The sequence below is a fragment of the Spermophilus citellus genome (genome assembly GCF_964194105.1).
Source record: "Spermophilus citellus genome assembly, contig: SCAFFOLD_298, whole genome shotgun sequence".
Lineage (NCBI taxonomy): Eukaryota > Metazoa > Chordata > Mammalia > Rodentia > Sciuridae > Spermophilus > Spermophilus citellus.
In genome coordinates, this window is record NW_027673066.1 from 107,035 (window position 1) to 133,537 (window position 26,503).

At 38.6% G+C, this 26,503-nt stretch overlaps 1 protein-coding gene across 1 annotated transcript; it reads left to right on the top strand.

Annotated features, from left to right (window-relative positions):
* Positions 1-22,998: 22,998 nt before the first annotated feature.
* Positions 22,999-26,503, top strand: LOC308640168 (Golgi pH regulator B-like; the record flags this gene model as incomplete). Its single annotated transcript, XM_081312176.1, has 4 exons — positions 22,999-23,112; positions 24,923-25,012; positions 25,805-25,870; positions 25,968-26,503. Coding segments are annotated over 4 exons (477 nt in total), but the record flags the coding sequence as incomplete, so codon positions are not given.

The window sequence follows — 26,503 nt, forward strand, 5'->3', positions numbered from 1 at the left end:
GAAGTGTCTTGATGATGAAAATAAGCTCAAATTAACATAACCTACATTTGTCACTTAAGCATTACCTCAATCAAATATACATTAACTTTTTTCCTTTAAGCTTCCGAATTTAGGCACCAAAATGAATGTGGTTGTGCGTGTTCTACAGAAGAGCTAAGTGGACTATACTGCTGCAGTTTGACATTGCCTAATTGTATGGAAGGCAAATTAACAATGGAAAAAAATTGTGAAGGAAGAGGAGTTTGTTTCTTGTCTTTTATTAATAGATCCTCTGCCTTCTAAGCTTTTTACCTTCACACAACTTTTACTCTTCCCACAACTCTTCCTCCTTAGAGAGTCACAATTTTTTATCTTTTCTTCCCCAATTCAGCCCTATTAGTCCTTGTTCTGAGAACTGGATTGAAAGAAATTAATTCACTAGGTAAAAAATCACTCTGTTTTAACGTCTGTCTTAGTTCATTCCTGCTGCTACAAAAAATGCCTTAGATTGGAGCATTTATATGAAATAGTAATTTATTTCTCATAGTTCTGGAGGCTGAGATGTACAAAATCCAAAGGCCATCAGATTTAACATCTGATAGCCTGTTCCATCAATGGTTGTCTTCTTGGGGTGTCTCCATATAGTGGAAAAGGTGAAGGATTGGAAGTATAAAGTAGCTCTCTGTAGCCTTTTATAAGGACATTAATTCCATTCACAAGATCAAAAAGCCCTTATGACAATAATTTCCCCAAATGTCCCTCTTAATACTACTACTTTGGGGATTAAGTTCCAACATATGAATTTTGGAGGGACACATATTCAAACCATAGCAATATCTTATTTCTTAAGACATGTTATAGGTGAAAGGAATGAAAATTGTTTCACTTAACAATCTTTCACTTTCTGTTGTGTGTATATGTTTTATAAACATTAACTCATTTAATCCTCACAATAACTTATGAGGTCGGTTTTTAATTACAGAACTTCAGGTAATCAGTAGGGGAAAGTTTGGGAAGCAATTGATCTTTTTATCCTTGGAAAAGTATCACAAAACAAAATTCTATTCCTATAGCCAGCCTTGTTTGTTACTCCTGTGATAGTAATCAGGAGTCAAGGCCAATCAAGCACAAAACAATCTTGGGGTCAGTCTGATTCACTTTGTGGCAGATGATGGAGCCAATGAAGATTCAATTACAACTTCATGACAGGAGTTTTATTGACTCAAACTCAAGTAGAAATGTTCACATCTAAGTTTTAGAAGTTTCATGAAGATATAGTAATTCTTGAATTTTCCCAAATGTTACAGTTGAAATCTTACAATTTTTCATTGAGTAATGTCACAAACATTTTATAGTTAGTAGTTAATATTTTAATATATTAAAAAGTTAATGTTTTAATTTTTGGAATATCAAAGTGTGATTCCAGTTTTAAAATGAGTTATCCATAAACCGTAGTTGTATTCCTTTTTAAAAAGATTCTATTTATTTATTTATTTTGTGGAACTGAACTCAGGGCCCCAAGTATGCTGAACAAGTGATCTACCACTGAGCTATATCTTTAGTCTACTTTCCATTTTACAAAACACTTTTTAGAGAAACCCTTCTTTATAAGAATGAAATGAGTTATATTCATTCTTTGTAAGGGGACTATACAGAAGTTACAAATATGTTTTGAGAACATCATAAATTATTTCCATTTTACATTTATTTAACTCTGTTTCATGTGTGACAATATTTACATGTGAAATACATTGTCTTTTCAACTACTGAATGTTACTCTTAGGATTCTTTAGAAAACCCTTATAAATGTATAAAAATAATTATGGAATTGTAATTCACACAATACTCATTATAATTAAATGTTAACCAAACTTTTTAGAATATATGAATCACTAAGAAAAAATATGTTATCAGTAAAAGCACAAAAGAAAGGAAATAACCAACAAGAGTAGATTGATACTAGTGAAGATCAAATTTCAATTTTAATTGCAACAGTTGTTTCTCAAATCTTACATGATAAATTGACTGATAGCATATTCACTGTGAAGCTTTTTATTATAGAATAATTCCAATTGTCATTTAATTTTTCAACTGTTAATCTCTCAAATAAGTCTTTGAGGAAATAGTAAAACTTTTTTATTAAGGTTAATACACACAGGCCTAAAACAGTAATTCTCAACCCTAGCAATGCACTAGAACTAGTAGAAAAATTTTTAAGAAACAATCAGTGTTGGAACTCACTTCCTGAAATTCCTGATTTAAGATATGACCTGGGCACTAAACAAACAATCTGTACTGGCAGCCAGAGTTCAACTACCTGACTATGTAATTCAACCACTCAACTATATAATTTTCATACAATTATTTCTACCACTTAATTTTGTTTTCTAAATGGGTCCTTTATTTTCTAATGTTTTAATTCTGCTATTATGGTCAGTATTGAACTTGGTACAACATATAGTTTAATATAATAAAAAAGTCAATTGAGAAGTGAGGTATTAACTATTGTTTTCTACTTGGGTGATGATTGAAAAAGTTTGTCCAACTGCTTATCATTACTCATTTAATTGGCTGAGTCATATTCCATGAAACATTTTGTAGATACTGTGACTTAACCAATGTCCACATTCTAGGACAAATTCTGCATGTTGAAAAGAGATCAGCTTTCCTTGAGTTTAAATTGAGAAAAGCATTCCTCTATATTGACACCTTACTTTGTGCTTAAAAGATGTAGTTCCAGAATGAGTTCTTACTACTTAATATAGTTAAGTTCTAGATAATTCTCTTTTTTTCTCCACATATACCAGGAAGAATCATGGAGAAGCAAAATAACAATAAAAACCTATTACTATAATTTGACAACTAGAGAAAGTATGAGGCACTTTTCCTTTTTCTAAATAGTTATATATTTAGGATTTTCAAAAAGAATGTATACAAAATTCAGGTTGAAATAAAGATGTTCTTTTTTTCCTGGGGAATATAGTTTAGTGCATGTGAGTTGCTTTTAATACATATATAAAATTGGAAATAAGTCAGTCTTAGCTATGTATGTATTCCTTGAGAGACAGCATACAATTGTTGGTTTGAAATAAACATTAGGTTTACTTATGTGTTAGTTTCCAATCACTATTACAGATTTACTATGAGGAAACAAAGATACTTTTCTAGTGATTCCCAAGAAGTTTTTCACATTTTGAAATATTTTAAAATTTATTATTGATTATCCATCCTTTCCTATACAATTATGGCTAACAATCACATTTTACAAATTAGGAAATAATTTGGATATAAACTAAATAAAATTTAAATAAAGTAGAATAGTTATCAGGATATTTTACAAAGATGGGATTCAATGATTGCTTTGGACTTGTGGTTGGAGCTGAATGAAATACTAAGCTCTGTATCAATAGGATATGAGATTTTAGTAATCTATAGCTTGTAGTAGCATCAAAATTTATCAAATCACCACCTATAATTAATTAAGAACCTTCTAAAATAAGTAATTTAAGAGCCTAAGTAGTTGCTGCACTTGACTATTATAACTATATTAATGACTTAAAGGACATTGTTGTGGGATGAATTCTTCTTCCCAATGAACTGGAAGATTTGCAGAAAGCAAAAAGTGTGATTTTTAACTCTTATTTCAAAATGTGGTCAAAGGACCTGAGGACTTCTAAGGTATCCTGAAAATAATCTCTTATTTCTCACAGTAATGACAGTATTATTGCTGGAAATAAAAAACCCAATTTAATTATACAGATGACAAAATTCTAATGTAAGTTTAATTCACAGGCTAGTCCAGTCTGTCCCATGTCATGTAGGGTGTCAGCTGGAAGATGTGCGACTCTGAAACTTGAAATAGAGGTATTGTTAGTGGAACCAGCTTGCCTTTCCACATCTGAGAAGACTAGTCTTGCCCTGCTTGAAAACTTGCAGTAATATTACCCAGGGTCATTGCCTTGCAAGAGAATGTCCATATCCTTAAGACCTAGCCCAACCATTGTTTTTTGTCACTAGACCCATTACTAGGGTCATAGCTCAGTGTGCTTCACAAGTATGAGTACAAAGTTTCACCTAGGAAGAAACAGTTTATATACCAAGAGACCTGAAAAAATTGCTAATTTATATAGCAGAAATCTAGGGAATATATGACAGAATGAATTACAAGGACATTGGGTCAGGAGGATGTAATATAACATTTCCTTGGACCACCTTTGTTGATGTGGGTGCACTTACTGAAGATTCTGAATGTAGTGCATTAGTCTGCTGTAGTCCGGCTGAGTTAAATAACCGAGAGGTGACAAGCAACTTGAAGGTTGAATCGGGAACTACTTTATTGCAAGTGAACTCAGCAGGAACTGAGCAAGAACTCAAAGTAGCGGGCACCTGAGATAGCAGGAGCCACTTCTCTGCCGGACAGCAGAGGTATATATACTTTACTAATTACACACAGCTTAACTAAATTAACATAAACTAGATACAGCAGTCAACCAATAAGGAATCCTCAGCATCTTAATGGCTCCCTTGCTTCACAGACCTCTCCTCCTGGCAAAGTGCCAGGCGCCATCTTGACTTGATTTCAGCCTCAACATTAGTCTAGTACATTCACTGGAAGTGATTGCAACAGTTTTCTCGATTGGTTAGCTGAAAGTTACACTCAGTGGTCGTTTATATATAACAAGGGAAATATACCAGAATGTCTTTGGAACACTAGAAACCAAGAGCTTATGGAGATAGATAAAAAATATTGTAGTATATTTGTGCATGTCATTCATAGCCATTGCCTAACTACATCTCCTGAGATAGTCCAGAGGACACTTACTTTATAAAGCCTTAGAGAGGTACATTAGAGAGTGAAGCACCTGCATTCTTGATCAGCTCTGTAGTGACTGTCCTCCTTAGGTCAAATGGCAGAATTAATTTCCAAAAGCAGGTTGGCCTATTTATTGTAAGAGGCAGCAGAAATATAGTGGTAATTATAACATTTTGACCTACAGGAATATTTGATGAAAGGCAAACTTTCTGGTGAGCAGAAATTTAAGCTGTCCATTTGGTTTCTAATTTGAGAGGTGGGTAGAAGTACATTATATTAGTTTATCAAGGCTGCCACAGCAAAATATTATAGACTGGAGAGTTTAAAGAACAGAAATTTATTTCTTTATAATTCTGGAGACTAGAAGTCCAAAATCAAGGTGTCACTAGGATTGGTTTCTTCTAAGGTCTCTCTCTTTACCTTGTAGAAAGTCATCTTCTCCTTTTGCCTTTATATGGTCCTTCCTCTATGTGTGTCTGTCTTAATCTCTTCTTATGAGGACACCAGCCAACTAGATTAAAGTCTACCCATATGACACCATTTTATCCTTGTTACCTTACAAAAGATTCTATGTCCAAATATTGTTACACTGTGAGGTATTAGGGGGACACAATTAAGACTATAAGATCTACACTGATTTATGAAAATTTGCCAATGGTTTTGTCAGATGATGAGTCTTGGAATGAATTAGGATTGTAAAATTAGACCAGGAAGTCTGGGGAAGAGTTATGTAGATGTGCCTTTCAGAATAGTTATGAAGATACTTATGTCCCACATAAATGCTCATGAAAAATCATTCACTGCAGAGACCACTCAATAATTAGGTGAGTAAATTTATATATTCTTGCTTGGATGTCAGACAACCTCTTTCCCTAGTTACCCTAGTACTTAATCAGTTAGAAGTGGTCATGGCTGCAGGAATGTTAGCTCAGCAAACACTTAATAACTTCCCCTCTCCAAGGCTGATCTGGTTACCACTACTCTCCCATTATATATCGTGCCAACATTAAAGAAAACACTAAGTCTCTGAAGAGAGCCAGCCAACTTGGCTCTGACTGGTAACTGACTGACTACTTCTGTCATGGAGCGGGTAAAGATATTGTCCTCATTGAAATAAGACATGTTTTCTGAAAATAGAATTACTTCCCCTGCCTACACCAGTATCCTTGATCTTAGATAATACCTGCATGATATTCATGGTCATGATATTCTATATAACACTTCTTCTGACTGAGAATTCATCATATAGCAAAATAATTGAAGGAATAGACTTATATCCACAGATTCAGTGGTCTTGCCATATATCCCATCATCTGGAAAAAAAACTGGCCTAATAGAAGAATGAAATAGCCTCCTCCAGACTCAGCTAAGGTCTCAGTTGAGAGACAATACCCCGAAAGGATGGTGCTTTATCTTCTAGGATGAAATATGTGGTTTGCCTCAGAGATAAAAATATGATTTGTCTCCCATAGCAAGATTATATGGTCTCAGAATCTAGAAGTAGAAGTGGGAATGTCTCCTTTAATTATTAGCTGAAAAACCTATTCCCATAATTTTTTCCTTATGTTTTTACAACTTTACATTCTATTGGTTTGGAGTTCTTGATTCCCAAGGAAGTATTGTTTCCATTTGGGGTCCCACAATGGTTTTATTGAATTAGAAGATGAGATTTCTACCTGGCTATTTAGGGCTTCTCAATCCACTCAACCAATGGGGAGGAGTCATTATTCCCAAATTACCAAGAGACACAAGTACTTCTTGGAGATGGTGTGTGTGTGTATGTGTGTGTGTGTGTATGTGTGTATGTATGCACACACACATATGTAGTATATAAAGGAATAAAGTATTCAGAGATGATATTATTTTAATTTCTAAAATTGTTCAAGAGACCATAGTTGATGTTTATAACTTCTTTCTTTCACTGTTCATTACATATTTTCGTTGCCTTCCCTCTCAGCCAGGGCCTCAGCTAGTCAAAGTCCTTTACCTGGCCAGATGATCCAGACTTTCATTTGTGATGGGTCTGCCTTTTTCATTTGTGGTAGTTTTTCATTAAAGTTATACTATTGGACATGGAACTCCTGAGAAGTGCCTAAAGAATTCTCTAAGTTCTAGACATGGTCTCCTTGCTTTCTTAAGAATGTCAACACAATCATAAAGAAAATGAACATATCCATCACCCCCCAAAAAAGTTCTTCATTTCCTACCTCTTTTTTTTTTAAAGAGAGAGTGAGAGAGGAGAGAGAGAGAGAGAGAGAGAGAGAGAGAGAGAGAATTTTTAATATTTATTCTTTAGTTCTCGGCGGACACAACATCTTTGTTGGTATGTGGTGCTGAGGATCGAACCTGGGCCGCATGCATGCCAGGCGAGCTCGCTACCGCTTGAGCCACATCCCCAGCCCATTTCCTACCTCTTGTCTCTTCCTGTCTCTCTCCACTCTCACATATCCAGATAACTTCTGATCTGCTTTTCATTACTATGAATTCATTTGTATTGTCTAGAATTTTTTATAAATTTGATCATATAGAATGTATTTTTCCCCCCTAACTCCTTCAACTCAGCATAATCCTCTTTACTTCTTTCATATTGTTGAATACATCAGGAAGCATTGTCAATGGAAACAACTTGCCAATTATGATACTACATTTAGCAGTCCTTTTTATTTCTGAGTAGTATTAGAGTGTACAAATATATCATAATTTGTTTATTCATTCACTTTTTAAAAAAAACTGTGATAATAGTGGGGGTAGAACCCAGGGGTATTGAACTACATTCCCAGCCTTTTAAAATTTTTAAATTTGAGACAGGATCTCACTAAGTATCCCAAGTTGTCCTCAAACTTGCAATATTTCTTCCTCAGCTTCTGGAGTAGCTGAAATTACTTTCATGTGTCCACACACCTAACTTGAATCATGATTTCAAAAAAAAGTTTATTTGCATTTAAGAAGTCTTGGCTTAACCCATTATCACAATTATTTTTTTTCCCTTTAGTTTTAGATTTGACATTAGTTCTAACTATGATTCATTTTGCTTTAGAATTTTCATGTGATTTGAGATATAAACCAAGGTTTATTTATTTATTTTCACTTGTGAAAATGCAATAGTTTCAGTGTCATTTGTTAATAGCTCTTCATGTTACGTTTTTCTTTTTAAAATAACTTATGTGACTTCTCTTTCCTAACTTGATTCTCATGGATACAACATGCTTGTCCTTTGGATTGTGATTTGGATTCCTAAAGTACTTTACCTAACATTTTTGCCTAGTCTCAGCCTATTACATAAGTAGTGTCCAAAGAAGATCCTCAAGACAAATCTGTTGGTACTAATGTTCACTTTGTTGTAAAATAAAATTTCAAGTTCTGCTTCCCCAATACCTAATGATAAAATATTTTAGAGGAAAATAAGTGGCTTTCTCAGTCAGCACTCCTACATATTAAATATTGAATTCTAAGTACGTTTAAGGGTTTGAATTGGTGCAAATCTTATGTTAAGTGTCAATGTATATGCAAATATTGAAAATAAATGGCTACCCATTTGTGTTTCTTATACATAGCTCTAGTTATTTGGGCTGAATTGATGATAATTTTCATTGTATAAAACCAACCAACCAACCAATAAACAAACTAATGCTCAAACTCAAAACGAAACAGTGGAATCTGTGAAATAAGGCCTGTTTACATTTTGTTACTTTATAAAGGCTCCATCACTCGTTTTATTGTTTTTCCTTTCAACTATTCTGTAATATAGATAGGATAGATAGTACAAATGAAAACACTCATATTTGGAATCCATTAATAATTTGTAGTTTCTTGTTTTAGAGTCTTGACCTTCATATCAGCTCTTGCTTTGTTATCTTGGTAGGAAACAGAATTTAGGTATCATAAAGCTTAAGGTTTTTGCTTTAAACCAACTTCATTCGTTGCATTCTCCTTTACAATAATTTCATGTTTGGGACATGTGAATATCAACTTAGTTACCATCAAGTCTTTTGCTTAATGAGAAAGAATACTCTAAGCTAATAGTTTGAAGACACACAACCTTAACATAAGGATTCTTAAATTTTAAACATATATAAAATAGCCAATGGGGCTGTTTATTCTGAAACTCAACTACGCCTTCATTTGCTGTCGTACAATGAGGAGGGAAGAAAGCTTAGTAATATTGAGAGACTTTTTAATGAGGTCTGAAAGAGTCAGAACAAATTTATAATACTGAGAGTGAATCCCATACCAATTTTTAAACCAAAGAATAAAGGAGGGATTGGTTGATAAATCACTCAGAAATAGAACCATGTTAAAGGTGATGTTTGGGCTGTGAGGCTTTCTTCAGGCCATAATATATAAAACCAACATTTTTATATTTCTTCTTCTGCCCAAGGAAGGCCTCAAAGACAGAGTGTTGCCTTTAACCTTATTTTATATTCTATGGAGTATTTTAAAAACTAGAAAATATTGCTGGGGCAAAAATGATTGGGGCTCTGGAAGATCAGAAGAAATCTATCATTATATATATATATATATATATTTATTTTAAATCAGCAGTCACTGAGAACTTCATCCACAAAGTTATTCTGAATTCAGTATTCTAGCCAAGGCCTTTTGTAGTAAATAAATAAGACTGACCTAGAGTTCACTGTAGTTTTGGATCTAAGTGTTACTTTCTTTTAGATTAGTTTACTTGAAATTTTACCTACTTTTCTCTAATAGAAAAGTAGAAAATTTTAGTTTTATTTTTAAAATTTATTTTATTTTTTAAAAATTGAGTTAGTTGTTAATAGACCTTTATTTTATTAATTTTTATACTTGGTGCTGAGAATTGAACCCAGTGTCTCACACATTCTAGGCAAGTGCTCCACCACTGAGCTACAACCCCAGCCTGAAAATTTTAGTTTTAAGTCAAGTTCTAAATTATAAAATGACCTTAATTTAGGCAACTCATTTTCTCAATACATTTTATTTATGTGTCCTTTTATAACAGCTTATTGTTAAATTATTTGAAGTTATTTTTTAGAAATTATTAAAATATTAATATTCTAATATTTTTCTCACTCGATTTTGTTCATGTCATTTGAGAAAACAAATGAGTTAATGGTTTATTAAAGATAAAAATAATCAAAATCAAAGCATTAACTCTAAAAACGACTAGCAGGTTGGTCTTCATGGATTTTTATATGTCTAATAGAAGACAACTATGTTTTGGAAAAAAAATTTGTGAGAGATATTGACAGGTGCATGTGATATTTACTGAGGTCTGCAAAACTTTGCTCTAAAAATCCAGGTAGTGCCTCAGCGACCAACTATGTTGGCAAGTTGTCAATATCTAAAAAGTAGAACAAATATATAATATAAAGAAAGAAAGAGAATTGTAAAAAGGAAAGGTACTGTTGTTTAACAAAAGCTGACTCTTACTCATACTATCTCATTTAATCCTTACAGCAACCTCATAGGTATAAAGCAATTTGTGTATCATAGAGCTAGAAAGTAGTCATATCTGGCATTTATCTGGTTGTTCTTAAAGTCCCCGTTCTTTCCACTACACAGAACTACCTTTTAAATGTATACCAGGTAATATTCATTCATTATTTTTGTGGAAAGCATCAGCTTTATAGCCAAATAGTATTTCATCTAATACCATGAAATGTATTAAATACTCATGGACAGTTATATATCTTTAGCATTATATCTTATATATTCTATAAAAACAAGTGGATTTTTTAGTATGTTTCAATATATTAGTATTAGACATTAAAAATAACATTTCTGAGTTAAGTTTCATTTTTTGCTTTATTTTAAAAAATTTGCTGTGTATTTTATAATATTGGTGGCCTTTAATTTATCATATTTTTTCTGGGAGAAAATGGATTAATACAACCCAAATAATTAACTAAAAGAAATAAGAAGTTCTTATGCAATGAAGAAATCATTCAGAAGCTCAGTGGTCTGTTCACTAACAAGGAAGACTGACGGCTTCCCCAGAAGCCATTAGCTGCCTACCAGACTGCAGCTGTCTGCAGGCCCAGCTCGGCTGCCATGGGAGCCACGCTTGGAGGAGCTTGATGTGTGGCTCGGAATTTTCTGGGACATAGACACAGTGAAAGGACTATGTTGAAACCCTAATCCCCAACATGATGGAGAAAACTGTTTGGAGAAGTGTAACTTTTGGGTCACATTCTATGCCATATTATTTTACTATAGCAAACAACGCACAAAAAAGAAGCCCCAGAAAGTAGGCTGGTTAAATCATACGATGCAATATTATTGAGTTAATGAAAGTGTTATAGTCTTTATCATGAGAAAGTGTTCACGATATACTTCCAAGTGAAAATATATAACAAAATATTATACCCATCATCCTAGTTAAATTAACATGACAAAAAACCTTATACTAGGTGGTTATTTCTCATAGCTCTGGAAGTTGTATGTCCAAATCATGGCACCAGCCTGCTGATTCTTGGTGAGGGTCTTCCTCCTAGCTCATAGATGACAGCCTCTCCCTATTCTCACATGGCAAAGAAAGGGTGAACTCTGGTCCCTTTATCTCATTACAAGGGTACTCATCCCATCTTGGGAGCTTTACTTTCATGACTTCATCTACATCTGATTATGTCACGAGGGCCCCACCTCCAAGCCATCACATTGAGGGTTACTGTTTCAACAAACGAATTTTGGGGGACCCAAATATTCAGTCCACTAAATTTATTGTAGTGCATTTTGGGGAAAATGCAGAAGTGTATGTGTGTGCATGTATCAGGGTAACAAATAAGAAGGGATATCTCAGACTTTGAAACATGCTAGCTTTACACTCCTTTGTGATTGTCTTACCAAAATCCTGGTGGTAAGTCACAGCCCAGTGATTCAGTTGGGGATTTCTCTAAAATGAATGAATGCCCCTGTCATTAGTCATTCTAGGGAAAGGTTAGTCCTAAAACAGGAAGTTGTAGGAGACAGAGTTTTCTGCCCTACCCAGGTGTAGAGGACAGGTGACTCAATATTTGAACAATTCTTATGGTAAGAACATGCACATCATAAATTTTATTTATGAACTTCAACTTACATATTCAATTTGAAATTTCATCTCTATATAGTCTTCCCTTTTATTTTGTTGACAAATTATATGGGTCAAAGTAATTCTGCAAAATTATATTTAATAGGCTCTCCCAGTATTCTGCACTATAATGCAACCTTGAATGTTAATAAGGTGCAGCTGTGTGGGGTTTCCTACTAGATGTATGTAGCCAGAAACACAAAGTTCTCTGGTTTAAGACACTCCATACTAAGTTTGCCTCCATAGCTCCCTGGTGTTCTGGACCAGGGACTGGACATCTGATAGAAATTTTGGCTGCTTGATAGGGTAAAACTCAATTCAAAGAAAAAGAAACACCTTCCCTTATGTGTAATGAATGTTATTCTCGGGTATTCAGATTACAGCAGATCTGAATAACCAGATTCTGGATACCAGGGATCCCTTGAGGCCCTTGCAGGTCTTGATTGCAGCCTGGGCTGGACAGTTTCTGAGACAGTAAGACAACAGGGACTACACGCACTAGCTAGGGCTCTGGGGCGGATATAGACGGCACGGCAGTGCATTAAGCCTTCACGAAATGAGTACTGAATGAATAAAGTAGTAAGTCAGTCCGTATTTGAAACACTGTCAGAGGGTGGATGTTAAGGGTAGGGGTGTTTCATACTCGATTCCTAAGGAATTGTTTCTTGTTTTTAAGTCTTCATTAACTTCCAGCTCTTAGCCTTACAACGCTCTCTTGAGGCCACGTGGATTCTACCCTTCTCTTGGAGACCGCTGTCTTCAATCCCCTCCCTTCTCACTTGGCAGCTCACCTCAGCTCACCTGGGAGCACGCTCTTGGCGGTGCTTGCCATAGCACCAGGGCCAGCGCTCCCCTCCTGGCTCACCCACCTGGATCTCTTGCCAGGGTGACACGAAAGCGCAGACTACCGCAGTGGTACTGAGAACCCGAGGTCACCCCTCCCTAAGACCGAGGGCGCTGTTCTGAGGACCCAGCAGGTGCTTCCTGGGTTCACTACAGGCACGAAACCTCTCGCGTGCCTGTCCATTCTTCCCTCACGTGTAATTCTGCAGTGATGTTTGTGGACCAAGTAAAGGTTATAACATTTAGAACTCCAGGCTGTACTCCGGCCTAAGTCATGACAATGAGGTTTGCATTGATTGGTTGATTTTGCAATGCCGGGCATCTTATCCATTAGCTATGACATTACGTTGAAGAGAATTAGCATTTGTAACAAGACCGGCCTCGGCCTCAGAACCAGACACCGCCCAGCCTTGGGTTTTTCGGTCCCCCAGATAACTCGGCCCCTGGGGCCCAGCCACCCAGCTAAGCCCCGCCCCCTGGGCCGGCCACCCGACTTCAGCCCCACCCTTGAAATCCCGCCCCAGTTCAGCCCCGCCCTCAGCCGGCCCTCCCGGTTCAGCCCCGCCCCTTGGCGTCGCGCCCGCTCCGCCCCCTGGCGACCTGAGGCGGAAGGCACGAGACACGGAAGCTGATTGGTCGGCGGCGGCGCAGCTGGATGGCGTGGGGCCGGAGCGCCGCAGTCCCCACGGTGGCCTCCGGGCGAAGGCTAGCAGCAGTCGTGGGCCAGCGGCCCGAGCGGTCGTGCCCTGGGGAGTGGGAAGTGGGAACATGAGCGCTCCTGACGTCTGCCATGAGTTTCCTGATAGACTCCAGCATCATGATCACCTCCCAGGTGGGTCTGCACCCCGCCCGGCGCTTCGGCCTCCTGGGCGGAGTGCCCCCTGGGGTGAGCGCGGCGAGCGGGCCGCGGGCCCTTCCTCTTCGCCGTCGGTGCGGGCAGTGCCCGAGCCCTCTCACGGGCAGGGGCGGGCTCGCCGGCCCGGGCTCCCTCGGCCCCGGCTCCCGGGGCGGGCCTGTGGCGGCGGGCGCCCCGCTCTCCGGCCACCCCCAAGGGCAGCCGCTGGAGCGCGGAGCCGGGACGCCGCCCCCGAGGCCGGAGCGCGGCTGTGGGGCCGGGTGCCCTTGGCGTCCGGCTGGGCCCGCGTGCGGAGGGCTGCGCGGGGTTCGGAGCACGCGGTCGGGTTCCGCCGCAGGCCCCGGTGGTGCGTCGTCGGCGGCTGCAGCCCGGAGCTGTGGAGCCGCTGGCTTTACGCGGCGCGTGCGGTGCTCGGTGTCTCTTCCTACGCGGACCGCAGAGCGCACGGCTTCCTTCACGCACTGGCCCCTGTATTTCCAGAGAGCCTGTCTGGTCCATAACTGAAGACCCTTCTCCAGGGGCTTGCACTCACAACATCTGTAGAGCTGACTTCTGGCCGTTCACTTTTATCGCCTATTTTTTCAGATAGTTTTGAAGTGTTTTTTCTGAAATGCTTTTTCTTTCAAATGGCAGAAACATTTCCGTTTGAGTGCTTAAAGTGACATTAAAAATGTGTTTGATATTTTTTTTTATCTCCTCATCATCGTGCTCCTATCTGTAGAATATCATTCTTGTCTCTTCAAAAAAAAAAAAATTAGCAGTGCTAAGAACCTACGAGCTCACGCCTGTGATCCCAGCGGTTTGGGAGGCTGAGACAGGAGGATCGCAGGTTCAAAGCCAGCCTCAGCAAAAGCGAGGTGCTAAACAACTCAGTGAGACCTTGTCTCTAAAAAAAATACAAAATAGGGTTGCGAATGTGGTTCAGTGGTCGAATGCCCCTGGGTTCTATCCCCAGTATCAACAAGGGGAAAAAAAAGAATATGAAATGAGTCAGGCACAGTGGCACAGGCCTAGAATCCCAGTGACTCAAGAGGCTGAGGCAGGAGGATTCCAAATTCGTCACTTAGCGACAGACCCTGTTTCAAACAACGTTTATTGATTTCCATATGTTGCATTAAACTTGCATCCCTGGGATGAACCCCACTGGACCGAGGTGCACTATCTTTTTAAATATGTTTTTGTATGCGATTTGCCAGAATTTTATTAAGAATTTTTGCATCTGTTCATCAGGGATGTTGGTCTGAAGTTTTCTTTCTTTGATGTGTATTTGTTTGGTTTTGGTATCAGGGTGACATTTGCCATATAGAATGAGTTTGGAAGGGTTCCCTCCTTGGAGGAATATTGGTGTTGATTCTTCTTTGAATGTCTTATAGAACTGACTGAGAATCCATGTGGTCTTGGGCTTTTCTTGGTTGGTAGGCTTTTGATGGTGTCTTCTGTTTCCTTGCGTGAAATTGATCGGTTTAAATCATGTATGTCCACCTGGTTCAGTTTGGGTAGGTCATATGTCTCTAGAAATTTGTCAATATCTTCAAACTTTTCTATTAAACTTTCAAAATAGTTTCTAATTATCTCCTGTGTTTCAGTAGTGTCTATCATGACATTTCCTTTTTCATCACATATTTTATTGGGTTTTCTCTTTCTCTTCATTAGCATGGCTATGGGTTTATCAATTTTATTTATTTTTTCAAAGAACCAGCTTTTTCTTTTGTCAGTTTTTTGAATTGTTTCTTTCAGTTTCATTGATATCACCTCTGAATTTAATTATTTCCTCTCTTCTGCTTTTGGTGTTGATTTATTCCTGTTTTTTTGGGGTTTTGAGATGTAATGTTAGGTCATTTAGTCATTAACTTTTTTATTTTTTAAACATATTTTTAGTTGTAGATGGACACAATATTTTATTTATTTATTTTTTATGTGATGCTGAGGATCAAACCCAGATCCTCACATGTGCTGAGTACTTTCTCTACCACTGAGTTACAGCCCCAGCCAGACTTTTTATTCTTTTAACAAATGAGCTCAATGCAATGAACTTTCCTCTTAGTACTGCCTTCATAGTGCCCCAGAGATTTTGACATATTATATTGGTATTCTCACTTACCTCTGAGTATTTTTTTTATCTCATCCATGATTTCTTCTGCTGTCCATTCATCATTCAGCAGAGTATTGTTTAGGGGCAGGAACTGTAGCTCAGTGGCACCCTTCTCGGATGGCAGAGCTGGGAGCGCCCAGCTCTCTCCACTCTCTCTAAACTGTGCTTCCCCAGGCGGAGTGCTCCCAGCCTGACTTTTCACAGGATTGCCTGACCCAGGCTGGCCATGCAGACCCTGTCGCTCTCTGACAGATCTGGGCTTGTCACAGTTCCCAAGGTCTCAGTGCCTTCCAGCTTGCAGAGAAGCCACCAGGGATGCACTCACACAAAGGAGTAACTCTAGGAAGAAGCAGCAGGTAGACCTTAGGTCAGCCAAACCCTCAGGCACCCCAACACTGGTCCTGCAGGCCCTGGCCAGTGTCCCTAGACAGAGTCGGCTGTGCCCCGGTGGCAGCAAACCTTCAGGTACTCTGGCCCTCAAGGCCCCGGACTGTATCCCAGGAGGGAGGTGGCCACATGCAACCCCACCTCCAGGCACTCTGGCAATGGACCGCTGGGTGGCAGCGGCAGCCCCCTCAGGGGCACTTTTTGCCTGACCCCTACTCCCAACCAATGTAGGCTTCATTCTGGACACCTTCTTCCTCATTTCCACTTTATTTTCTTCTCTTTTTCACTGTTGTTCATTTGTGATTTTATCTGTGGACTCACAAAGTCCAAGGTATTATCTCTCTTGTTCTCTCTGGTATTCCATAGTACCCAGGTCATTTGCTGGAATAACAGGGCCTGGTAAGTATCAATATAATAAAAAGCACCTTTCTAGAGAGATTCGGTTACCTTGGAAGAAACCCTCCCCCCATTTTTTTCCTGTTTGTATGAATTGAAAGGTTTATTTGAAATGAAATCTGAAATCAGAGGTCACATCAGCTTGTAAGCCTCAAGCAGAGTCTTACTGTTGAAATTGTTCGCCATGCCACAAGATGAAATTTAAACTCCTCAATATGGCTTATAGTGTCCCTTTTGTTGGGGCCATGGCATTTAGCTCTTCAGCGTGGCTCTTCACTTCATGCTCTACTTCCTAAACTACTTTATCTTGCCAACAATTGAACCCAGGGCACTTAACTACCAAGCCATATCCCATGTCCCCATCCCTTTTTTATGTTCCATTTTTAAGTTGTTGAGACTAGCTTTGAACTTGCCATCCTCCTGCCTCAGCCTCCCGACCTGCCGGGATTACACGTGTGCCCAAGCTGCCCGGCTTTCCATAACCTGAACAGTCTGTCGTGCCCCAGGTTTCCACACAGTCTCTTCTGCCTTTCTGGATCTGCCCCATATCCCTCCCCTCTTACTCCTGGCTTACTTCTGTTCAGTCTAACAAAAAAGAAGCCACTTGGGGTTGGGGAGTTAGCTCAGTGGCAGAGCACTTTCCTAACACACACAAGGCCCTTAAAAAAAATGGAGACCACTTTTCCTTTTTAGTAATCTATACCTAAAAACTTAAGTTCAAAATAAATTCTAAAATATTTACTTCTGTAGATGAATTCATCTTTTGGGCTTACCACTCTTATTCTTGTGTGATTCTCCCTGTTTTATTGTCTGTGCATTTTATGTACGTTTGTTTGTCTTTACTTCTGACTCATCTGTGGGTATTCATGGATTTCAATGTGACCGTAGAAAAGGCTGATTTGACTTTCTAGTTTGGTGACCTTCCTACTGGAGCTGTGTTTGCACAAAGAGGAGCTTTGTCAGCTTGTTAGTTAATTTTGACCAGTATGGATGAATGAGGGATTTTGAACTTCATGGATCTAATGTTACAATAAATTGAAGTCAGTAACACTCAGATGATATTTAAAATCTTGATCCCTTCAATGAGAAACGATGCATAAAGTAGGATGTTCAGTTAACAAAGCCTCTAATAGAATGTTTCTTGAGATGCAGCCAATAGGAGAGCATGTCATTTATTAACAGTTTTTCCTAGAGTTATATAATTGACCTATAATAACCTGAACCTGTTTAAAGTACATAGTTTGCTGAGTTCCTGACATTTGTACCTGTGCAGCAGCCATCACCACACTCCATCAAGTTCAGCTTTCCACCTGCCCCTTCGTAATGCCTCTCTTCACACTCCCTGTTCTCAGTCAAGAACTGATCTGCTTTGTGTCGTCATATATTGGTTTATATTTTTTAGATTTTTATATAAATGTGATCCTATGTGTCTTTATTCTATCTTGCTTATTTTACTCAGCATGATTATTGAAGTTTCGCGTGATAATGTAATTTATTTCTTTTTATTGCTGAGTAGTATTCCACAGTTTGTTTATCAATTCACCTAGTAGTGGATATTTGTTCCCAGTCAGGGATATTACAAATAAAGTTGGCTGTGAACTTGTGTCTAGACATGTGCTCACTTTTCTCTCAGATAAATAGGAGTAGAACGTCTGATTCATATGGCAAATGTGTGCCAAATTCTTCTCCAAAGATGGTACCAGTTTTGCTCCTACTTGCAGTATGTGGGAGTTTCCGTTGTTGTACACCCTCACCAATACTCCATCTGGTTGGCAGTTTCAGACATTCCAACAGATTTGGGGTCTTGATGCCTGTTTTGATTTACATTTTTCCTAACCCCTAATGATGTAGAGCTTCTTTTCATGTGTTTATTTGCAAGCTGTATCCTCTTTGGTGAACTATCTTTTAGATGCTTTTGCCAATTTTTTAGTTAGATTGTTTATTTTATTTTTATTAGGTTTTTAGTTTTTTTTATATATTCTGGAAATCTTTTATGAAATATGAACAAATATTTTTATCCTAATCAGAGACTTGACTTTTTATTCTCTTAGCAGTACCTACCCTACCTACCTACCTTTCTTTCTTTCCTTCTTTTCCTACTATAGATAGTGCTTCTTGGCATTGTATCTAAGAAATATTTGCCTAATCCAGAGTCACAAAGATATTTTTCATGCTTTTTTAGAAATTTTAATATTTTTGCATTCTTGTCCATAACTCATCTTGAGTTAATTTTTGAAGTCGTATGGTATGAATCTACGTAAATTATTTTCATGTAGATTTCCAGTTATTCTAGCACTATTTGTTGAAAAGATTGTTTCTACATTCAGTCACCTATGCAGTTTTGTCAAAAAACTAATTGAGCTGTTTGTATGCTCCTGTTATTTTCTGTTGGTATAGTTGTCCTTTGTCTGGATCACTGCTTTATAATAAGCCTGAAGTCAGAGGGTGTAAGTTATCCAACTTTGTTCTTTTTTCAAATTTGTTTTGGCTATTCTATGTCCTTTGCATTTGCAAATGAATTTTAGAATCAGTTTATTAGTTCTTACCAAAAAAATACCTTCTAAATCTGTATTGGGATCGTCAAATCTATAGATAGTTGAAGTGAGATCTTGACAGTATTGAGTCTTGCATTCCATGCACCCAGAGCCCTTCGTGTACTCAGACCCGTGTAGTTGCTCTCAGCAGTGTTCAGTGGGTCTTGCGCATCTTCTGTCAGGTTTCTCTGAGTATCTGACATTTCTGAAGCTATAGTAGGTGTGGTTGTTGTATCATTTCAGTTTGATTGTTACTAGTGTATAGATACGACTCCATCTTACATATTGATCTTATATTCTGCAACCTTGGTAACATTCCGTGTTTTTTCTAGAAGTTTTTTCATAGATTTCGTAGACTTTTCTGCGTAGACGATCAGCTCTTCTTCCTCTGTAATGTGATGGCTCCTATTTCCTTTCTCTCTCACTTACTCTCTTCATTTCCTCCCATTGTCTTTACCTCCATCTCCGCCTCTCCTGTCTCTTCCCCCTTGCTCCTCCTCCTGCATCTCCTCAGCCTGACTGCATTGACCAGAACCTTCAGCCCTGAGTGGAGCAGAGGTTGAGGAGTAGTCGTCCTGCCTCGTCCCTCATCGTCGGGAAGAGTATCCAATCTTCCATCGTTAAACACGATGCCTGCTGTTGGCTTTTATCAGCTTGAGGAGTTCCTTCTGTTCATGATTTGTTTAGTGCTATTAATCACGAAACAGTGTTGGATTTTGTCAGATGCCCCTTTCTGCATCTGTTGAGATATCATATGATTCTTGTTTTGTATTAAATTAACCTTGCACTTCTAGAATGAGTCTGACTGGTCATGATGAATCTCCTTTTTGTATTTTGTGGGATTCAACTTGCTAAAATTTTGTTAGGAATTTTTGCATCTCTCTTTATGTTGGATATCAGACTATAGTTTTCTTATAATGTTTTTATTTGATTTTTAGTCAAAATAATACTGACCTTAGAGAACTAGTTGAGAAGTATTGCCTCCTCTTCTAATTAAAATGAAAGTTTTATGGAATGTTGTTATTTCTTCCTTTAAGGTTTCTTAGACTTGACATCTGGACCTAGAGTTTTCTTTGCAGGAAGATTTTCTTTAAAGATATAAGGTTTATTCAGTTATCTGTTTATTCCTAAGTGAGATCTTGCAGTTTGTGTCTTTCAAGTAATTTGTCCATTATTACTGAAATTGTATTTTATTGGCATAGTATTGCTCTGAATGTTCCCTTATTATCCTTTTGGTAGATATACAATCTATAGCAATGTAACACCCCTAGGAATTGAACCCAGAGGCACTTAACCACTGAGCCATCCCCCGCCCTTTTTATTTTTTTATTCTTTGAGACAGGGTCTCACTTCTTTGCTTAGGACCTCGCTAAATTGGTGAGACTGGCTTTAAACTTGCACTCTTCCTTCCTCAGCCTCCTAAACTGCTGGGGTTACAGACATGCGCCACCAGGCCTGTTGAGATGTCACCCTTTTATTCTTTTACTGCATAACAGTTTTATTGAGCTATAATCCATATACAATTTACCCATTTAATGTACAATTCAGTACACATCATCACCATCCATTTTTTAACATCTTCATCAAATCTGAAAGAAACCTTATACTCATTGGTTTAAGTATTAGTATAGTGGAGCGAAAGATTAGCATACTCAGCATTTATAGCATTTTCACTCCTTTTGTGGCTTAATAGTGGTTGGTTGGTTGGTTTTTTCTGGTCAAATATGGAGTCACTCCTTGTATGGATAACACCACATTTCACCCATCCATTCATTAGTTGATAACATGTGAGTTGTTTCTGCTTTGGACCACCATCAGTAATGCTCTTGTGAACACTCATGGGTAAGTTGTGTGCTGTTCATATTCTCCCATTTCTCTCACGTACATATCTGTGAATAGAATTGCTGTGTCATATACTAACTATCTGTTTAACCTTTTGAAGACCTGCACGCAGTTTTACAAAATAGTGGCACCAGTTTACTTTCCTGACAGCAGTATATAAGTGTTCCAATTCTTCACATGGTCACCAACACTTGTTCTTCTCTGTTTCATTGTAGCCATCCTAGTGGGGGTGAAGTGGCCTCTCCTTGATGTTGGTAACTTGTGTCCTTCCTCCTTATCAGGCTAATAGAGGGTTATCGATGCATTGAATTTTTCAGAGAATCAGCTTTGGGGTTTCTTGATTTTTCTGTATTATTTTTCTGCTTTCTGTTTCATTGATTTCTGTTATGCTCTTTGTTATTTTCTTCTGATTTGGGGTCATCTTTCTCTAATTTCTTAAAGTCGAAGCTAAGATCATTGATTGGAGACCTTTTCTGATAAAGATGTTTCATTGCTATACATTTTTTATTATGTACCAGTTTAACAGCATCTCTCTAATGATGTATTCTTACTTTCATTCAGTTCATAATGCTTTCTAATTTCCCTTTTGGTTTCTTCTCTCAGGTTATTTAGAAGTATGTTACAGTGTCTTTCAAATGACATTCTCTAATTGATTTCTATCTCAATTTTATATGGTCTAAGAACATTTTGTATAATTTAAATAGTTTAAAATTTATCAAGGCTTGTTTTATGACTCAGAATATAGTCAGCTGAGTTCAGCATGGTAAACATTCTGTGTGCGCTTGAGTAGAATGTGTGTTCTGCTCTTGTTGGCTAGAATGGCCTACAAATGTCAGGTCAGGGTGATTGATAGTATTTTTCAAGTTTTTTGTATTCTCACTGATATTCTGTCTATTTTATCAATTATTAAGAGAACAATTCCAGTATTTTGGATTTGGCTGTTTTTCTTTTTTTATTTCTATCCGTTTTTGCTTTATGTATTTTGAAGTTTTATTGGGTATCTAAACATTTAGGATTATTATGTACCCTTGGTTGAAAAAGTGATCCTTTCATCAATATGAAATGACCCTTCTAAGACCTGGCAATACTTTCTGCTATGAAATCTGCTTTATCTGATATTTAGATAGGTATTCTACCTTTCTTTTTGATTCGTTTTGTTTTTCCATCCTTTTATTTTTAACCTATTTGTATCTTGCTATTAAAGAGGGTTTCTCATAGACAACATATGCATTAGTTGGGTTGTTTTTTTATCCAGCCTGATAGTCTCTGCTGAACAGTCTCTTGGCATGTTTAAACCTGGGATTAGCAATCTATAGCCCACAGTCAACCCAACTACTGCTTGCTTTTGTAAATTAGGCTTTATTGGAACGGAGCCAAGCCCATTCATTTATGTATTGTCTGGCTGTCCCACACAGTGGCTGGGTTTGCTGACCCATGAATTAGGCCGTTTACATTTAATGTGATTATTGGAGTGGTTAGGTTTAAAACTACCATGTTGCTATGTGTTTTTATTTGTTCCATCTGTTCTCCATCCCCCCTTTTTTTAAACTGATACTTTTGTGATTAATTGAGTGATTTTCTTGATTCCATTTAATCTCGTTTGTTAGCTTGTTATAACTTTTTTATTTTAGTATTTGCTCTTCAAGCATTCAAAAAATAACCACAGGGAATGAGAATTTCTTGGTTCTTTCACTGTGATTTTGTCTATCAGAATGTTACCTTTTTTGCTTCCAATAAATTAAAGTATATATATGCAATGACTCTATATAAAATAAACATGGAGTAGGTAGAGACTTTTATTTGCCTATGAGTAGTCAAAATAGATTTCCTATACATAGTTTAAAGTAAGACTAGAATTGTGTTTTTTAGAAACATTAACCTATAAGATGTGTCATAGTGATTAATTCATCATCTTTTTTGTTTTTCGGTAGTGGGGATTTAATCCAGGGGTGCTTTACCCAGCTCATCATCTTAAATCGCTTTTTTAAATAATGATTATTACGATGCGTTAGTAGCTGGGTGCCATGGCACACACACGTAATCACAGCCTCTCTGGAGACTAAGGCAGCCTCACCAACTTTGCACGGCCCTAAGCAACTTAGTGAGACCCTGTCTCAAAATGTAAAATAAAAAGGGCTGGAGATGTGGCTCAGTGGTTTAAAGCCCCTGGGTTCAATTCCTGATACAAAAAAAAAAAAAGCTCTAATGTAAAAGTTTGTGTCTCTGCAGGCAACCATCAACATTGTTTTTGATCGAGTTGGGAAAACGGATCCTGTCACAAGAGGCATTGAGATCACTGTGAATTACCTGGGGATTCAGTTTGATGTAAGAGTCATGTCAAGATCTTGGTCTGTTGGATTTCTTTGTTTTATCTGCTTTAACTTAACGTTATTAAGATCCTCATGCTCATACTTCAGCCACTTGCTTCTACTTCTCTTCTTCTCCCTGTCCTTTATACAGGTTGGCCCAGTCACGTGGCACATTTGTAAAGGCCATGGTCCTCTTTCTGAATGTAAAACCCTAAGTCGTGGCCGGCACCTACTGTTGTTGTGGGTGCTCACTATTCCACAGCCCTCCTCTGCTTCTCTGTAGCCAGCTACCACTTGGCCAGTTTCTCCTCGTCAAGATCCTTGTCTCTGTGATGCTTGATGAACTCTTCAAACTCACTTTTTATTTCACTGGTAGAAAATTAACTCCCAATTAGTGTTTCATGTTAGTAATGAAGTGATTTCTGCTGTAAGAAATTAATTAACGTGGCCGTCGGACTAAAGATGGTGTCACCTGTGCATGTTTTTTGTTGTTGTTGTTGGTTTTTATGTTTTTGTAGCTGTAGATGGACAGATGCCTTTGTTTTATTTGTTTTTATGTGGTGCTGAGGCTCAAACTCAGTGCCCCACACATGCTAGGCAAAGCGTCCTGCCCCTGAACCCCAGCCCCAGCCCCGCCCCGCCCCACCCCATACTTGTGGTTTTTTTTTTAATTCATTCTAGTTGTTTCGTAAAACCAGAGTCATAAACACGCTTTTGTCCCAGTTTAAGTTCAGTGTCTTTATTCATAGGAAGAGTATATTTTACACTTGTGTGATTGGCCAGTAATTCAGACTAGCTAATACTTTTGGTAGTGAGACTGAGTCATTTAGCTGCACTCTGACCCTAAAAACAGGCGTCACGATGTGCCAGGCTTCTGTTTCAGCAGTGTGCCCCAGGCCCGAGGGTAGCTGGACAGGACAGGGATGAGCTGGAGCAGACTGAGCACCAGTCCTTGAGAAATAGCTCCAAATGTGCACTGTTCTGATGATATGCCAATGGGTTTCCTTTTTGCATGATCTTTTAAGTGTGCTTTGCTGTTACTGCATATTTGTTTTCCTTGTTTAAATTTTGTTCTGGGCTAGGTTTTTAGAAATGTTTTTCCCGACATTACTTACTTGCTATGTACGTATTCCATCTGTAATTCATCTGTGTCCTCCGTATTTCATGATGGTAAACAACAAGCTTTTTAAATGTTAGTAACAGCAGCTCTCCCTCACATACTTTTTAGAACTGAATCAAGCAATGCAGAAGGATGAAAAGATGTCATCATGTGATTCAAATGAAGTTCAGTTATTTCCTAAAGCATAGCTGAAAATGCCTATAAGTTCTTTTAATTTAAAAAGATTCTTTGAAGTTTTGTTTGATTAGAGGGCTATCATTCATAGATGTTAAAAACATCAAGCTCCTGTTCATTTCCTTTCATTTATTTATTTATTTTGATATTTATTTTTTAGTTATAGGTGGACACAATACCTTTATTTATTTTTATGTGGTGCTGAGGATGGAACCCAGTGCCTCACACATCCTAGGAAGTGCTCTGCGTCTGAGCCACAACCCGGCCAGTTATCTTTATCACTTTTTGTTCTTGCTTTCTTCTGTCCTTAAGATGTGATTCAGCCACAGTTTAGATACCCACTGCAGTCTCCCTGTGTTTTACTTAACACTTACTTGCCTTCTTCCCTCCCTTTTAAAAGAAGGAGCGGGTGGGGGTCAGGGCCTAATGACGTTCTCTCTCGGAGTCATAAGTGATCAAAATATCTTAGTTCTTAACCTCTCTCTGAACAGAGATTTAACCCATATTTTTTTTCCTCCTGTTATGGTGGCAGGTGAAGTTCTGGTCCCAACACATCTCCTTCATTCTGGTTGGAATAATCATTGTCACATCCATCAGAGGATTGCTGATCACTCTTACCAAGGTATATTGTATCACAGTATCAAAGGGTATTTATTTAACTGTGGCACCATGAAATAATGATACCTAATGATTTCTGCCTTCTGAAATCTGAATAGTATAAATTGATGACAGTATATGACATCATATACCAAGTGCAGGTAAGTCCCAAGGTAGTAGAATAAGGGTCTGTTTACTTGTATGTCACTGTTATTAATAATGGAACTTAGCACATGGTAGGTGTTTGGCAGATACTTGGAATAAATGAATGAGATATTTGAGGTTAGAATAATCATGAGAATCATTTATAAAGAAGATATGGAAGTAGGGAAGCAGAATGTTCTGTTGTTTCCTGGTCAACAGAGGAAGGCTTCGTGGAGATAAAAGAGGGGACTCCTCTGACAACGTGTGTGGGGACCTCACTGTCCTCCTAGGAGAGCAGGGTCAGTGAGTGAAGAGAAGAGGCTGGGTCAGGAGAGGGTCTCCAGGCTTCTAGCCTGATTTGGGAAAGAGCTATGGAGCCTACTAATAAATGCAGATGTCCATTTTAATGTTTTGTAGGGATATTAAGGTCGGACGCATCACAAGAGTTGTAAAGTTTGATAGCATAGGAATCCTCTCAAATATTTCATCACTTAAAACCACCAAGTACCTCAAGGGGAAAGCTTGAGTTTTTGAGTCTCTTCTCACAGCCCTGGTCATCTGAACGTTCTGTGTAGGGTCGTGGCGTGCAGAGACACTGCTCAGAGGTCAACACCCCCCTTACAGTTCATAACAGCAGTTAGCATCCAGTCCCTCTTCCTCCCTCTCTTCACAGTTCTTCTACGCCATATCCAGCAGTAAATCCTCCAATGTCATTGTCCTGCTGTTGGCACAGATAATGGTGAGTGTCACAGGTAAGCTTAATGTCCACAGCTTCTTCTGACCTGTCCCTCAGTGCGGTGCCAGTGGAGCCTGGACTGATTGGTCTGGTGTTTCAGGGGATGTACTTTGTGTCCTCTGTGCTGCTGATCCGAATGAGCATGCCTCTGCAGTACCGCACCATCATCACGGAGGTCCTCGGGGAGCTGCAGTTCAACTTCTACCACAGGTGGTTTGATGTCATCTTCCTGGTCAGTGCCCTGTCCAGCATACTCTTCCTCTACTTGGCTCACAAACAGGCACCAGAGAAGCGTATGGCACCTTGAGCTTGTGCCTGTGAAGACTCTGAGAAGCAGTGGTGACAGTTTCCTAAGGGGAAAAACTACGGAGGGGACCAGCACCTCATGTTTTTAAACAAACAAGATGCCGTGGCAGGCTCTTTCCACCTCCAGCATATGCCTTCCTCCTCAGATGACGCTGTGCTCCTAAGGGGCCAAGCTAACACACAGGGAGCACGGGCGGGGCACAGGGAACTGTGGCGGGGCTGTCGATGGCAGCCAGCCAGACACAGCCGTGTTTTCAGTCAAGGTTCACGTGGAGAAGGTGATGGCTTTCGCTTGAGATGGTCATTAAAATCCAAGATTTTAACACTTTG